Source organism: Hemitrygon akajei, chromosome 29, assembly GCF_048418815.1.
Source record: "Hemitrygon akajei chromosome 29, sHemAka1.3, whole genome shotgun sequence".
Taxonomy (NCBI): domain Eukaryota; kingdom Metazoa; phylum Chordata; class Chondrichthyes; order Myliobatiformes; family Dasyatidae; genus Hemitrygon; species Hemitrygon akajei.
The window spans coordinates 33,225,258-33,243,150 of record NC_133152.1 but is presented as its reverse complement, the minus strand read 5'-3'; the positions used below and the strand labels follow the sequence as shown (position 1 = coordinate 33,243,150).

General features: G+C 39.7%; 1 protein-coding gene across 1 annotated transcript in view; it reads left to right on the top strand.

Annotated features, from left to right (window-relative positions):
- The window catches only part of ttc34 (tetratricopeptide repeat domain 34), a 66,284-nt gene that overhangs the window by 22,097 nt on the left and 26,294 nt on the right, over nucleotides 1–17,893 (top strand). Inside the window, exon 4 of the mRNA XM_073032497.1 lies at nucleotides 9,548–9,740. Coding sequence (XP_072888598.1) covers nucleotides 9,548–9,740 — 193 coding nt within the window. The remainder of the gene's footprint in view (nucleotides 1–9,547; nucleotides 9,741–17,893) is intronic.

The following is a 17,893-nucleotide window of genomic DNA, read 5'->3' as shown; positions in this document are numbered from 1 at the left end:
AGATGCTCTGCAGTCAGTCAGACCAGAGGTCACGACGTGCCTTCTTGGAAGCACTTCTTCACAGCTATAAAAACTTATGCAATTCAGATCATCAACATAATGTTTTTAATGGGAGAAGAATGAATGGAATTGTGGAATAGTATTTTGAACTTGGTTTAAAATCATTTGAAAATGTGAGTGATTAAATGTTTTATAGTTAAACAGGAGCTGGAGAGAGAGCCTGAGCGGTAAAGTGGTAACTCTTAGTGAAGAATAAGATCAGTGTACCAGTGAGAAATGATATTAACTTGGGAGATCATAATGTAGAATCAGTTGGGTGCAGATGAAAAATAGCCAGTGAATGGAATCATTGTTGGATTGTTTTTCAGTCAAACAATAACTAAATTAAGAAATCTGTACATAGAAAAATAATTGGGACTTGTAAATATGATCATGGGCGACTAACCTTTATTTGAAGTTGGTTGAGTATTTATTTTCTTAAGTATTAAAATAACCTTAAAAGCAAGCTTTCCCAAACTTTCTGATGGGATGATTAAGAATCTTTTAGAGTAGAGAGATCATAATATGGTAGATTTTCACATTCAGTTTAAGAACCTTTGCTTGAAAGCTGGTGCTCATACTTAAAGGGAGATTTGGCTGAAGTGGAGTGAGCAAATGAATTATAAGGTAAAATTGCAATATAAGGTTTTGGATTCCCTTGAGAAATAAAAATTGACAAGGATAAAGCATCCATGAAAAGAGGTTAAATCATGTAAAAATAAAACCAAGCAAATAACATTCCAAACTGAAGTTCACGAAAGTGAGTTCACAGCCACAAAGACAGTAGCAGCAGATCTAGGAACCTGATATTTGCAGGCTGTAGCCTCAGTTCAGTGCAAAGATGAGTAAACCTTATGAAGCAGTGAGCTGAACACCAGCCCATCCCTTTCCTCCAGCCCCAGCACTCTAACCTTTTCAAAGTGACCCAGTGCTTAAATCGACCAAACAGCTCTTGTTCCTTGCTCTCAGACCAGGGCCCTGCCACTTCAGTTCTGCCTTATCTTAACTTGAATTTGCCACTTTGAATTGCCTCAAGTCCACTCTAACAATGGCCAAATATTGGCTCATTCCCCACTCCTGGGCCTGGGCTCCACTGCCTCAATTTATGGTACGCCGCAACCATCCTGCACCTTCAAGAGTTCAATTCTCGCTGCAAAAATGCCAGGTCCTAAAGGCAATTCAAAAGCTCACCTTCTAAAGGGAAGTTATAGGCTATTGGTTGCAGCGATCATTTTTGAGAATAAGTATTAAGTGATTAATAAAGTAAATTGTAGTTTTGTTTGCTGCCAGCAAGTCTCTGCTGTGCTTCACCAGCACCATCTTAAACTGGACTGGATGGTTTATACCTTGATTCTGAAAAAGGGCTTCGTAGATAATAAATGCATTGTTTGTTATTTTTTTCCCATTCTATTGGGGTTTCTCCAATTAGAAAACTGGAAAAGTTGTAAGTGTGACATTGTTATTCAAGAAAAGAGAAAGCAGGAGTATATAGACAAGCTAGCTGGGATCTGTTGGAGCAAATGCTGGAATTCATTATTAAGGAATTAGTAGCAGAACATTTAGAAAATTGTGTTTGACAAGTTTATTAGAAGCTTTTGAGGATGTACCAGACAGGGTGGATAAATGGGAATGACAAAAAGCAATTACATCTAAAAATACCTGAAGCCAAAGGGTTGGGGGGGGGGGGGGTGGGGAGTGACTTGTGTAGAGAGAAGAAAAATGAAGACAGTTATCTAAAATAGTAAAATTTATCATACAGCTCCTGGTGCTGCAGTGTATTAAGAAAGTGAGATCTACTGTTCTTTGAGCTGATTTTTGGGTGTAAAATCAGAGGTCCGAGAAGGAATGGACAGGAAAATAAAGTGACAAGATACTATAAGCTCATAGCTTTCCTTGCAGACTGGAGGTATTTTGCAAGCCATCACCCACTCTGCTTGGTTTCAAAACTGAATGCAATATATTAAATTAGAAGTGCAAGTAATTGCCTTTTCCACCTTGAAGAAATTTCAAGTCATTGGATAGTGGGAAAGGTAAAACAGCAGGGAATTTACTTCCCATTGTTTTGTGAGGTTGGCAGAGATGGAAGAGCAGATCAGAGAGTTAAGGAGGGAATTGTCATTTGGAATGCTGAAAGGGAGTTGGGGGGAGAGTTTGTGGAATCCTTTGGATAGTGGTAGTAGTTATAGAGAATGATTTATTGAGTGTAAAGGGTGAGCTGAGCATGAGAGTGTATGGGGGTGATTGATAAGTTTGTGGCCTAAGGTAGGAGTCAATTTTAGAAATCCTAGCACATTTATTTTTTACTACATTTACACACTTAGTCCAGCGGTCATGGAGCATACGGATCCCTTCTTTGTAAAACGCAGCGTCTTGGACCTCCAGAAGTAGTCCGCAGCAGGGGTGACTGATAAGTTTGTGGCCTAAGGTAGAAGGAGATGAGCTATTAACTTCAAACTTACTGCATAATCACTCAGAGTTGAACTGCACGTGCATGTAATGAGAACTGTATAACATCTCCTTCTACCTTAGGCCATGAACTTATCAATCACCCCTGCTGCTGACCACTTCTGGAGGTCCAAGATGCCGACTTCTACAAAGAAGGGATCCGTATGCTCCACGACCGCTGGACTAAGTGTGTAAATGTAGGAGGGGACTATGTTGAAATGTAAATGTGCTAGGTTTTCTAAAATTGACTCCTTCCACCTTAGGCTACAAACTTATCAATCACCCCTCATAAGAGTGCAAAATAGAAAAGCAATTCAGAGCACTGGCATGATGGCACAGTAGGAAACTATGGTTAGGTTAGCCTGACATCTGATGTTGGGAAAATGCTGGAATTCATTATTAAGGAAGAAGCTGTTTCACAGCTCCAGTGACCTTGTTTTGATCCCAATGACGTTTGCTTACAGTACAAATATTTATCATACAGCATGCAAATAGGCCCATCTACCAATTTACTCTGACCAGCAAGCACCCATATTATTCAGCTCACATTCTTATATTTTCCCCCAAGATTCCACTGCTCATCTGTACACTGACCTGTCAGTTGACGTGTCTTTGGGATGTGGCAGGAGACCAGATGGCTTAGAAGAAACCTGTGAAGCCGTAGGGAGAACGTTCAAAGTTTGCACAGACAGCCTTTAAGGCTATGATTGAACCCTACTAGCTGCAGCTGCAAGAGTGATAGCTCTGTTGTCTATGTGATCATGTGAGTTTTTTTCCAATTGCTCTGGTTTTCTCTCTCAGATCAAAGATCTGTTTAGTAGGTTAGTGAGTTACACTCTAAATTATCTGTAGTATAAGTGGGCTGTTGGAGAATCGAGAGAGAATTGATAGGCATGTGAGAAAATAGGATTCAGGAAATAAATGGGGGGGGGGAGCAAGGGGATTGATGCAATTTGTCTGAGAGCTGCCATAGATTCTGGGCCAAGTAGCTTGTATGTCTGAAATATGGAAAGATATAAACAATGGTAATAGTAGACAATGTAAGGCATTGATGTGGAAATACCCAGAAAAATTGGCAGAATGGTATGAAGACTTCATAGAAGGCAGTGTAAAAGGAGGTACTTTGAAGATGGCTGTGGAATTTGGGCCTTTACTCAATGTCAGTTGAAAATAGGGAAGAGTCAGAAATGTTACTGAAAGTGAGAGAAGGGTGGAAATTGACTGCAAAGATAATGAAACTTTTGAGTTCCGTACAAGTGCAGAAAGCAGTATGTATTCAACTATCAATGTCATGGAGAAAGGGTAGAGGGAAGGGATCTGATTGGACTAAAACAAGAACTCTTCCATATGTCAAAGCTGTGAAGAGGATAACATTTGCATTTGGATCAAGATGGGTTAAGTTTGAGGATAAAAAATGGACACATGGAGTATTATAGAAGGAAATTGGGCTTTTGGAGAGAGATTAGCATAGGTTTGGGGATTTTCACATATAATGCAGCAAATACAATTAGGAAGGCAAATGGAACATTGTAATGAAAGTCAAAAAGTATGGCGTATACCGGAGTATGTCTTGCTGCAATTATTGGTGAGAATGAACCTGGAATGGGATAGTCTTGGTCTTAATTAAGGTAAGATATAAATTGTACCTCAGATCACTTCTTTACACCAATCCACTTAAGTAGTATAGGGGAAAGCAATAACAGAATGCAGAGTAAAGTGTTAAGTTTACAGAGAAATTGCATGGCAGGCAGGCAATAAACCAACAGTTCAAAGAAGGGTCATTTAGTTGATCCCTGGAATGGAGGGGAATGAAATGACAACTCTCAGTAGATTGGACGTTTATTTGGGGAACTTAGAAGAATTTAGCCATCATCTTGAAATATTTAAGATTATCGGTTATCTTGACATAGTTGAGATTGAAGGAATGTTTCTGCTTTAGTGGGGAGAAACATGACAGTAGTCTATAACTAGGGGATCATAATTTTAAAATAAGGAATTATCTGCTTAAAATGGAGCTAATGAAGACTTTTAAGATTATATTTTGAGTTTCTAATCTAGAAAGCTGTCATTGAATCAAGGTAGAAATTGGGGGCAACAGCAAAGTTGAGGATTATGGAGCTAACACCAAGATTTTTTTTAATGATGAGAAAGGCTCAAGGGAGCATATTAGGAGCTGATGGAGTCATGTAGATGGGACGTGTGTGTGTGTATATTCTAACCAAAATTTGTTGGGTTTGTGCTGTTGCTAGACTTGCTTAATTTCTCAATCATGAGAGCAAGATATGCTTATTAGTGATTTGATACTTGTTCCGTTTATGTGCCACATGGAAAGTCCGTTTCCCACAAATATATTTTTGCTAATTCTTTGGCCACGAGGTGGCAGCAAATCTCTAGTTATATCTTCAGGCAGTAGGAAATACTGTTTTAGACTTGAGACACTGGTTATTTATTTATTTATTGAGATAGTTCACAGAATAGGCACTTCAAGTTGCACCCCCCACAGCAACCCCCCCCCCAATTTAAATCGCATCTGGCATCTATGTTGATATTGGTTTAAAAATGTCACATGTACGGACATTAACTATAATTGTCATGTGTCAATTTGGAGCCAGCGAACAATGATTCCTCAGGCGACATCTTCCAGATAGTCAATTATTTCACCTTTTCTATACCTCTTATTTACTCTCTTTATCTTAATTGTGTTTCGGAAACTGTTGGAGCCTGTGACTTACAGTTTGGCATTCAATTCAGAGAACTACTTCTTTGCTGTTCCCAAGAAAATTCCAGGAGAGGAACACGAGCTGTCCTGAACAAGAGCCCAGAGATGGGTGTGGGGCCATGATCAACTCAATTTCTCATCAATTGAAGCGTTGAGGAAGATTGAGGCAAATGCGGAGGCAGCTGGGTCAGCGGTTGTTCTTAACGAGTCGGGCCAGGGGTCAAGAAGCCAAGTTGGGCCACAGATCATGCGGGAGGAGGGTCTCAACTGCTTGCACGATTTTTTTTCAATATTTCATGGTTATCTAGAGAAGATGAATCTCAGAGTTGTATTTTGCGTACATACATCCTTATCAGTAAAAAAAAACTTGTCTTGCATATTGTTCCTACAGATCAAATCATTACACAGTGCATTGAGGTAAAACAAGATAATACAATACTAGAATAAACAATGCAGAATAAGATGTGAGAGCTACAAAGAAAATGCAGTGTGAGTATACAATAAAGTGCCAGATCATACAGAGGTAGTTTGTAGATCAAAAGTCCACCTTAATGCCAAGAGGTCTATTCAAGAGTTTGATAATAATTGGATATAAGCTGTCCTTGACCCCCTAACTCCCTGTGCTGTTCCCAGAACCATCCCCATGAACCCAAAAATTAACTGAGCGACAACCTCAATAGATGTAGCTTGGAACCATTTTCTCCAGAAGCATTTTTCATTTCAAGCTGGTATGCATCCAGATAGTAATTGATCCCAATGTTCTCTTTTCCATTGGGCATATTTTGTTGAACCTAGATGGCTTTAGTTTCCCCAAGTCTTGGGGTGTGTAGTGGCAAGTCGTTTAATGGAATGGACAGTTAGAACAAGGCTTGTCAGTGAAATTCCTCATAGATGGTTAAGAGTCGGCAGCCTCCACTCCTATACCTCCATTTTATTGCTGTTACAGCAGCCAAGATTTCGAACTGGAGCCAGTGAAGGTAAAGGAATGGTGTTCTATTTCCAAGCATCTACTATGCTTAATCTTGGTAAGTGTTGCAATATTGGTAAGTGCTAATGAAGGAGCCTTGGTGAATAACTAGTGCATTTTGTTAAATTGCAGCCTTTGTCTGGTGCACTGTAAGTGGGATGTTTTCTGTAAGATATCACGTTTCTTGAATACAGGAGCAGTTTTCTTGTGTTGGAAATTATTGTTCTGAGGTTATACACATATCAGACTGAATCGAATTGTGTTTGTGCTAGCACATGGAATTTGAGCACCTATTCCCAGATGTTTACAAGGATGATTCTGGGCTGGGAGTGATGTCCCTACAAATTTAATGATTAAGTTGATCAATGGATGATCACTTTTTAAAAACATATTGTGATTTAATAAAGCATCTGTGATACAGCTCAGTAATTTTCTACAAAATTTTTAAGAGTCATTTTACCATGGACCTGGAATTCTACAATGGTCAAACGGGATAAGGATCTAATATTTCCTTTCCAGATAGAGATTGGTGAACTAGATATTCTTATGGTAATCCTGATAGTTTTATGATATTTAAAATTCCAATTTAATTAATTGAACATAAATTCCCTGAGGAAGGATTCAGCACCAGCTAAATTTGATCTATTTCTGGGTTCTTCCAGAATGTTGCATGATGCACTGGCAACCTGTTCTTCAATCCTCTATATACCAAATAATTATTTCTGTACCAAACTGGAAATTGAATTTGCTTCATCAAATTGCTCTGCCTACTGAGGTAGGCAAACTACTCTCCTATCTGTATCGATGATATTGAGGTGAAGATGATTGATGGCTTCAAGTTCCTAGGTGTAAGATATAACTAACAATTTGTCCTGATTCAACCATGTGGATGCTATGGCCAAGAAAGCACGCCAACATCTCTATTTCCTCAGAAGGTTAAGGAAATTCAGCATTACTTTCACCAATTGGGTCAGAAGGATCATAGAAAGCATCTTAAATAGATGCATCACTGCTTGGTATGGCATCTGCTCTGCCCAAGACTGCAAGAAATTGCAGAGCTGTGAACAAAGCCCGATCCATCATACAAAAACAGCTCTCCATTGACACCATTTACACTTCCTCCTGACTTGGGAAGGCAGCCAACATTTTCAAGGGTCCCTCCTGTCCCGGTCATGTGGTCTTTTCTCCCTCCCATCAGGCAGAGTATACAAAAGTTTCAACGCATACCACCAGGCCCAAGGACAACTTCTGTTCCACTAGACCCTTGATTGGACCTTTCCTATGCTAAAAGGTTAAATTTTGATCTCTCAATCTACCTTGTTATGACCTTTGCATTTTTATTTGTCTACCTACATTGCAATTTTTCTGTATGTGTAACACCACATGCTTCATTTTGTTTTTCCTTTTTGTACCGCCTTTATATACTTGTCATGGAATAATCTGGATGGCTTTTAAACAGAAATGTTTCACTCTGTCTTGATTCATGTGACAATAATAAACTGCCAATTTTGTTAGGGGCATCCTGTCTTAAAAGCAGTTCTTTGAGCCCACTGTGTCAATTGCTGTGTCAAATTTGAACTATTGTCAACTGGCAGTTAGATTTATTTGAACTTCTAATTGCAAAGGCAAATTTCTTTGACAGCTTACACTCTGTACTATCAAGACATGAAGTGATCAGTATCAGTGAGGCTCATAACTTCCCTTTGTTCTCTCAATTTGAGATCTAAAGTTACTCCTTACTGAATGCTAGTCTTAGGTTCACGCTGCAATCTCAGGTTCTTGTGTCATTCCAGGGATCTGAAAGGAGTTAAATCCTGTTTCCAGATCAGGTCTGCCTTGTTTGTCCAATTTTGTCCATTGCAGCTGAGCTACTTATTACACTTACATGTTTGTTTTCCATTTCACCATTTGTGTAGCATCCTAGCAAGGGAGATAGAGCCATTCAGCCTCAGAAACGCTGAGTTAATTGTTCTTGACGACTTCCCTGCATGGGAAGTCATGACTTCAGAGTAGACTCATTATTTCGTATCTCCCTACAAACAGATGGTTGCTGTCATAAAGTTTCATTTTGTTAGCCCTTTGAGTTCCAATAGTAAACAATTGGAGAGTAATGATAATGAGAGGATGTTGCTTTCCGGCCTGGTTCCTTTTATCTGATTAAGGTCAATTTCAGTCTGTAGTTGGTTCCATTTTGTAATTTAACTGCCATCCATGGCTTCTCAAGACAGATCTTGATTCCTAATTCTATGATCAATCAATCATTACTGGGAGTTTCAGTCTTTCAAGTATGCTGTAATTGGTCTCCTTATATTTTCTTGACATTTTTAGAGAACTTAATGGATCATTAACCACGCTTTCATGTAACAAATGATTGTTCAAACTGAAAACACTGTCCATTCCTTTGTTACAGTCTGCTGATTTTTTTAACCCCACAATTGCATCATTGCAGCAATCATCAAGTGCCTATCTATAATAATCCATTTTTTTCAGTCCTCAGCAGGGATTCTTTTATGCATGATGCTTCAAATGGTAGTCTAGTTTTTTTTAAAAATGTGAATGCACCTATCCCCACTAGCAGCTTGATGCATTCCAGATTCCAGCTTCCCTGTAGGTGAAAAGTTCCTTCCTCCAATCCCCCTTAAAGTATGCTATTTACCATTTACCCTTTGGTTACAGACATCTTTAAAAAAAAATCACCTTTGAACCTATCGACACCCTTTATAATTTTATGTACTTCAATCAAGTTCTTTCCTCCCCCTTCTCTTAGCTTCTCATGGAAAGCAAAAATTCAGCCTAGAGATGCCCCATCACTGACAGAAACATGGTGGATCTCCTGTGGAATGATATCTGTGGTCTTGTCATTTCACAACCTGTATCTAAAACTTCAGATCAACACACATTACCTTGAACAGCCCCAGCAATTACCCCTTTGAAGAGGATTTGGATGGGCATTGTTGAAAGCAAAAGATACAAAACAGTCCACTTGTAGAGGAGCTTCAGTTTTCACAGCAGTTGATGTCAGTCGTAAACTAGGATTTTTAAAAATTCTATCCTGCTAATTGGGATAGGATATGAACTCTTGAGGCTAAATGTGAAATTGTAAATAGCTTTATGGGTTACTTGCATGTGTATTAACATCTTCAGCAGATGAATGGTTCAGAAAGGAAAAACAATGTCTTTCTTCCTCTTGTTTTTTGCTAATTCAATAAACTAAAGATTTGATTAGTGGACAAGGTATAATAGGATACAATAAATCTTAGACACTGGGGCTAGCCTGATACTTCAGTGATGTTTTTAAAATGATCCTATAAAAGTGCTGTTTTGGTGAAGTATGAATTGTTCACGATGCTGTCTCAGTGTTTATTTTCTTCTTACAGCTAATAAAGAAAATTATTGAGATTGGGGATACTTCTTGTCTTCTGCCTATAATGGACATCTTTAAAGCAGAAGATCGAGACCTACTGCAGCAGCATTGTTATTCCATTGCCATGTCAATCCTACAAAGTAAAGAAGGTGACACATATGTAAAGGAAGCAGTGGCCTATCTGTCCTTGGCTATCATAATATCAGGTTAGTGGCAGTTGCATGTTTTATTTGAAAAAGAAAATATGTTTAGTAATAACCAAATAGCAAGGTAAGAATGACTAGGTGAGAGCCAGTGTGTGGCATTGGGGACAAAAATTCATTAATCCACAATGAATTTTAAAGAAGAGTGGAAACTGAAGGATCCAAAATGCATGTAGTTCAACCAATCCAGTAATTGTTGAGTCCTTATTGAGTAGTTTATTTGGAAGCCTACTTGGAAGGATGGCATTTGTGCTATTTATTTAATCTTGGTCATTGTAAAATGATGCATTTTGAGAACATTAGACCTGAAGTGATCATTCATCTCCTTGATTAACCACTGTTCAGTTGGTTCAAGATTGAATTGTTTAAAGCTAACCAAGAGTTATTGATTTAAGTTTTAATTTTCATTTTTCACAGCCTCTAGCTGGTGAATGGGATTGGAATTCTTGATTTTTTATTACCGTTGTTACAGAAAGTCACCCTTGTTATTGGATGCATATCAGCTACGACAGGATTTGCAAGGCATTACTTCTTTTAAGGTGAAATCTAACTTTGCAAATAATTGTAATTCTTCACTCCCCAAATGAGCTGGACTCCTTTTCTACATGCTTTGAAAGGGAGAATTAAACTATATCTGTGCGAATCCCTCCAGCATTTGACAACCCTGAGATACCATTCTCAGAGATCAAAGTCTTCCATGAGGGTGAACCCTCGCCAGCTGTCAGGACCCAAAGGAGTACCTGGCAGGCACTGACAATCTATTCCAGTCAACTCATGGGAGTATTTAAAGAGATCTTCAATCTCTCACTACTGAAGTCAGTGGTTCCCATATGCTTCAAAAGAGCATCATTCATACTGGTGCCAAAGAGGAGCAGGATAAGCAGTTGAATAATTATCACCCAGTTACATTTACATCCACAGTGAAGAAGTGCTTTGACAGGTTGGTCATGGTTGGAAATAATTCCTGCCTAACCAAGGACCTGGACCTATGTGCAATTTGCCTATTGTTACAACAAGTCTACTGTGGCTGCAATCTCCCTGGCTTTCCACTGACCTCGGACCAGTTGGACCAATGTATATCAAGCTGTTGTTTATTAATTACAACTCGGCGTTCAACACCATCATTCTTTCAATGTTAATGAACAAGCTGTAATACTTGTTCCTGCCTATACAACTGGATCTTTGACTTCCTCATTGGGCAGCCACAGTCTGAGGATCAGAAGTAATATCTTCTCCTTGCTAACAATCAGCATAGGTGCACCTCAATGATGTGCGCTTAGCCCACAGCTCTAGTTACTCTGCAGTCATGACTATGTGGCTAGGCATAGCTCAAACATCATCTATAAATTCACTGATGACACAACTGTTGTTGACAAGAATTTCAGATGGTGACAAGGGGGTGTGCAGGACTAAGATAGATCTGCTGGTTGAGAGGTGTCACAAGAACAACCGTGAAGGAATTGATTGTGGGCTTCAGGAAAGGGAAATCAGAAGAACACACTGCAGCACTCATCAAAGGGTCAGCATTGGATAGGGTAAGTAACTTCAGTTCCTTCAATTCTGAAGACTTATTCTGGGCCAACATATTGGTGCAACTATGAAGAAAGCACTCTCAGTGACTATATTCTGAGTTTATCGAAGACTGGCAGGTTTCTACAGATGGACCATGGAAAGTATTCTGATTGGTTGTATCATCATCCGGTATGGAAGTGCCAATGCACAGGATCAGAAAAAATTGGTAAATTCAGCCAGCGCCATCATGGTGACTGGTCTCCCCACCATCGAAGACGTCTCCAAAAGGCGATGCCTCAAGAAGGCGACATCCTTCATGAAAGACCCTCATCTAATAGGATATACCCACTTCTCATTGCTATCATCAGTGAGGAGGTACGGGAGCCTGAGGACAGCCACTGGCCCAATGTTTTCAGCACAGCTTCTCCTTCACCATTAGATTTCTGAATGGGCTGTCAACCCATGAACAGTACATCACTATTTTGCTCTTTTTTGCATCATTTATTGATTTTGTATATATTACTGTAATTTATAGTATATTTTTGTATTCTACTGTACTGCTGCCAGCAAACAAATTTCGCAACATATAGTATGTCAGTGCTAATAAACCTGATTTAACTTCTGAAAGTGTACTTCCTCAGGGTTAGGAAATATGCTGCAGTTCTCTTTTTTTCCTCCAAGTTTGGAATTTTAAGTTCCTTTGAACACTGGCATTGACCGAATCGAAGTGGTGATGAATCAGCATATAGGAGGGAGAGTAAAAATCTGGCTGACTCGTACCACAGCAACAACCTCTCACTCAATGTCTGTAAGGCCAGGGAGATAATTATGACTTTAGCAGGAGGAAACCAGAGGCCCATGAGTCAGGTGTTCGTCAGGAGAATCAGGTGGAGAGGGCCAACAACTTTAAATTCATTGATCACAAACAAGAGAAAATCTGCAGATGCTGGAAATTCAAGCAAAATACACAAATTACCAGCATGTCATGCCTTACAAACATGATTGAATTCTCTGAGGATGTAACAAAACACTTTGAAGGTAGAACAGTGGATTAGTGTATGTGGATTTCAGTGAGGCATTTGTTAAGATTCCCAATGAAAGGCTTATTCAGAAAGTAATGAGGCCTGGGATCCAAGGAGACCTATGTGGTAGGGAGATTCTAGGCAGTTTCTAGAGTAGGTTACATGGTCAGCACAACATTGTAGGCCGAAGGGCCTGTAATGTGCTGTAGATTTCTATGTCTCTATGTTAACTCAGTTTCTTTTGACTCAGTATATTTTATTCACTGCAAATGAAGAGAATAGTATTCTGCCATTATGCTGTTTGGAAATTGAAATAAACCAAATAAGTCTGCGGAAGTGTTCCAGACAATGTCTTGGCTGAGATAATTTCTTTTATAGGAACTATTTAGTCAGCATCTTTAAACCCTTGATCCTGTAGCACCAAGAGCAGCAAGTGTATGGAAGCTCTGCCACCTGATTTCCATCCCAAAACATAGACTGATAGGAAATTGTATTGTTATGTACCGTCTCTGGAATTCCCTGTCCAACAAAGATGTGGGAATGTAATATGCAAAAATGTTGGTAAGGATTTGAAATATTTTGCAAGTGATAAGGAATGGGTAAATGTTGATTTACAGGGGGATCTGTGTTTCCAGGTTAATGGAATACAGGAGGTTAACATAGTACAGCGAGGAGTTATGGAAGAAAATTGTATGTTGGCCTTCATGGAAGAGTTCTGGATTACAAAACAAAGGAAGTCTTGCTGTAGTTGACAGTATATCTGCACTGGAGCATTATGTTCAATTTGGCTCTCTCATAATCTATACTCATTGCCTTAATGATTGTACATATAGTTTGACTAGATTTATTCCATGGATCAAAGAGCTGTGCAGTAAAGAGAACCTAAGTAAGATTGGCTTATTCTTGTGGCATTTAGAGAATAAAAAATGGTCTCATTGAAACAGAAGGATTGATAGGACAGATATTGAGAATTGATTTCTCTGAAATGGAAAGTATAGAAGTGGAGCACAGTGTTACAGAATGATTGACAAGCCATCCAGGACCATGAAGAGGAGAAATTTCAGTGGTTTAAATTTTCATAATTTTTTTCCCCAGAGAACTGTTAATGTTTAGACATTGAGTACATTCAAACCCTTAGAAAATTATAAGAGGGGTTATTGAGAGGGGGTGGGATCTTCAAGGGCCCCTGCAGCTGCTCTCTTTCTTTCTCTCTGACTTTTTGTATTAAACACATATTAACATGTTCAAGCTGAAATTTGTAGGTATTAAGTAATATGCACATTTAACAGAGCCTTCTAGTTGTCTTGCATGGTTAGAAGTACAAAATATGTTCTGAGCAAAATGAATACAAATTACATAAGAGCTCTAAAGTGGGTGGTTGAATGCAGCTGGTTGAACTACAATTAGTGGATTACAGACTGTTCCATTGGGCTGAGGATAAGCAGTTCGACATTATCAGCAATAGCAGACTGGATTTTAAACAGCTAAGATGTACATTAATGGGCAGTAGTGGCATCAAACTAAAGTTCAAAGTAAAGTTATTATCAAGATGTATGTATGTCACCATATACAACCCTGAGATTCATTTTCTTGTGGGTAATCATAGTAAATACAAGAAACTCAATAGAATCAAAGACCACACCCAACAGGGCAGGCCACAATGAAAGTGCTTAAAAAAACTGCAAATACAAAAAAAGGGGGAAAAACAAATAATAATAAATAAATAACCAATAAATACCAAAAAACAGGAGATGGAGAGTCCGTGAAAGTGAGTCCATACATTGTGGGAACTGTTCAGTGATGAGGTAAGTGAATTTGTCCTCTCTGGTTCAAGAGCCTGATGATTGAGGGGTAATACCTGTTCTTGAACCTGGTAGTGGTGATCCTGAGGCTCCTGTACCTTTTGGATGGCATCAGCGAGAAGAGAGCATGACTTGGAATGTGAGGGTCCTTGATGATGGATGCTGATTTCCCATGATAGTACGCTGTGTCGATGTGCTCAGTGGTGGGGATGGCTTTACCTGTGATGGACTGAGCTATATCCACTAATTTTTGTAGACTTTTCCATACCAGGCCGTGATGCAATCAGTCAATATATTCTCCACCACACATCGCTAGAAGTTTGCCAAGGTTTTAGATCATGTACCAAATCTTCACAAACTTATAAGGAAGTAGAGATACTGACATTTTTTTTTTCAAGACCCTCTGAAATGATGATCAGAATCAGGTTTATTATCACCAGTATATGTTGTGAAATTTGTTAACTTAGCAGCAGCAGTTCAATACAATACATAATATAGAAGAAAAAATGTAAAAGTAAATCAGTTACAGTACATTTATATTGAATAGATTAAAAACTGTGCAAAAACAGAAATGATATATGTTAAAGTGAGGTAGTGTTAATGGGTTCAATGTCAATTTAGGGATCAGATGGCAGAGGGGAAGAAGCTGTTCCTGAATCATCGAGTGTGTGCCTTCAGGCGTCTATACCCCCTACCTGATGGTAACAGTGAGAATAAGGCATGCCCTGGGTGCTGAGGGTCCCTAATAATGGATGCTACCTTTCTGGGACACCGCTCCTTGAAGATGTCTTGGGTACTTTGTAGGCTAGTACCCAAGATGGAGCCAACTAAATTTCGACCCTCTGCAGCTGCTTTCAGTCCTGTGCAACCACCCCCATACCAGACAATGATGCAGCCTGTCAGAGTGCATCTAGAAGTTTTTGAGTGTTTTTGTTGACATACCAAATCTGTTCAAACTCTTAATGAAGTATAGTCGCTGTCTTGCCGCCTTTATAGCTGCATTGATATGTTGGGACCAGGTTCGGTCTTGACACCCAGGAACTTGAAACTGCTCATTCTCTCAACTTCTGATCCTACTATGAGGATTGGTATGTGTTCCTTCATCTTGCCGTTCCCAAAGTCCACAATCAGCTCTTTTGTCTTATTGACATTGAGCACAAGGTTGTTGCTGTGACACCACTCTACTAGTTGTTATATCTCGCTCCTGTACACCCTCTCATCTCCATCTGTGATTCTGCCAACAATGGTTGTATCATCTGAAAATCTATAAGATAGTATTTGAACTATGCTTAGCCATACAGTCATGGGTATAGCGAGGAGAGCAGTGGGCTAAGCACACACCCCTGAGGTGCACCAGTGTTGATCATTAGATAGAAGAAATATCACTAATCCACACAGATTGTTGTCTTTCAGTTAGGAAGTTGAGGATACAATTGTAGAGGAAGATATAGAGGTCCAGGTTCTGTGACTTATCAATCAGGATAACACCAATGAAGTTAAAGCTACTGACCCTCTCCACCTCTAATATGATGAGGACGAGGCTCGTGGACCTCCAGATTCATCCTCTTGAAGTCAAAAGTCAGCTCTTTGGTCTTGCTGACATTGAGTGAAAGATTGTTGTGACACCACTTTGCCGGATTTTCAATCTCCCTCCTACAGTGCCTATAAAAAGTATTCACCCCCTTGGAAGTTTGTTTTACAACATTGAATCTCAGTGGATTTAATTTGGCTTTTTTTTTACACTGATCAACAGAAAAAGACTCTTTTGTGTCAAAGTGAAAACTGATTGCTTCAAAGTGATCTAAATTAATTACAAATATAAAACACAAAATAATTGATTGCATAAATATTCACCCCCTTTAGTATGATACACCAAATCAACACAGGTTCTGCCAGTTGGTTTTAGAAGTCACGTAATTAGTTAAATGGAGATCTGTTCTTGGAGACCTGTGTGTAGTCAAAGTGTTTCAATTGTAGTAAAAATACACCTGTATCTATAAGGTCCAACTGCTGGTGAGTCAGTATCCTGGCAAAAACTAAACCAGGAAGACAAAAGAACACTCCATGCATCTTTGCGAAAAGGTTATTGAAAAGCACAAGTCAGGAGATGGATGCAAGAAAAATTCCAAGTCACTGAATACCCCTTGGAGTACAGTTAAGTCAGTCATATGCAATGGAAAGAATATGGCAGAGCTGTAAATTTGCCTAGAGCAGGCAGTCCTCAAAAACGGAGTGACAGTGCAATAAGGGGACTAGTGAGGGAGGCCACCAAGAGACCTATGATGAGTCTGGAGGAATTACAAGCTTCAGTGGCTGAGATGGGAGAGATGGTGCATACAACAACTGTTGCCCGGGTGCTTCAACAGTCTCAGCTTTATGGGGGAGTGGCAAAGAGAAAGCCACTGTTGGGGGGAAAAAAAACTCACATAAATTCTTAGCTAGAATTTACCAGAAGACACGTGGGAAACTCTGAAGTCAGTTGGAAGAAAGTCCTATGGTCTGATGAAACCAAAATTGAGATATTTGGCCATCAGACTAAACTCTCCAAACACCGCACATCATCAAAAACACACCATCCCATGGTGAAGCATGGTAGTGGCTGCTTCATGCTGCGGGGATTCTTCACTGCATCAGGCCCTGGAAGGCTTGTGAAGGTAGAGGGTAAAATGAATGCAGGGAAATCCTGAAAGAAAACTTGACACAGTCTGCAAGAGAACTGCGATTTGGGAGAAGATTTGTTTTCCAGCAAGACAGTGACCCCAAGCATAAAGCCAAAGTTACACAGGAATGGCTTAAAAGCAACAAAGTTAGTGTCCTGGCGTGGCCAATCTAATTGAGAATTTGTGGCTGGACTTGAAAAGGGCCGTTCATTCATGATCTCCATGCAGTCGGACAGAGCTTGAGCAGTTTTGTAAAGAAGAATGGGGAAAAATTGCAGTGTTGAGATGTGCAAAGCTGATAGAGACCTATCCACACAGCTGTAATTGCTGCCAAAGGTGAACCTACTAAATACTGACTTGAAGGGGGGTGAATACTTATGCAGTTATTCTGTGTTCAGTAACTGTAATAAATTTAGACCAATTTGTAGAAATTCATTTTCACTTTGACATGAGTCTTTTCTGTTGATCAATGTCTAAAAAGCCAAATTAAAACCATTGTGATTCAGCGTTGTAAAACAATAAAACATACAGGCTTCGGTTCTTTGTGGAAATTGGACCCGTTCTCGGGGTTCCACGACTGGCCATTATTCGACATGCCAAGGGTTTGGCCTGAGAGTCTCAATCACGTTCAGAAGCTTAAGATCTTGGGACTCTGGAGACAGGCGGACCGAGAGTCGGTGTCATGGCAGGAGACTCGTGTGTCATTGAGGAGGCCAGAAAATCTTCAGCTGTGGGCCCTAAAACCCGAGGTCATCGCGCTCTTCAGACACAGAGCTTGAAAAAAAACAACAAAATGGATTTTTAACATCCTAAATCAGTGGGTTGTTATGTCTCACGCTCGCTGTGATAATGTGGGACACCTCACTCTCCCTTGCCAGGGAGAGAGAGAACCTGTGATTTGTCGAATGTTGGATGAAATAGAAACCCTTGGGGTAACTTTGGTCTGTGTCTTTGCTATTGCTTAGCACACGCTTGGGCTCGGTGATGGTATCGATGTTTTTTTTTTGCTGGTGGGGGGAGTGGGTATCGTTGCTTGCTGCCACTTGCACGTGGGAGGGGGAGCTGGGGGGAATTTTGGGGTTCTCATGTTTAACTTGTTCATTCTATGGGGCACATCTGTTTTTGTGGATGTTTGCAAAGCAAAAACATTTCAGGATGTG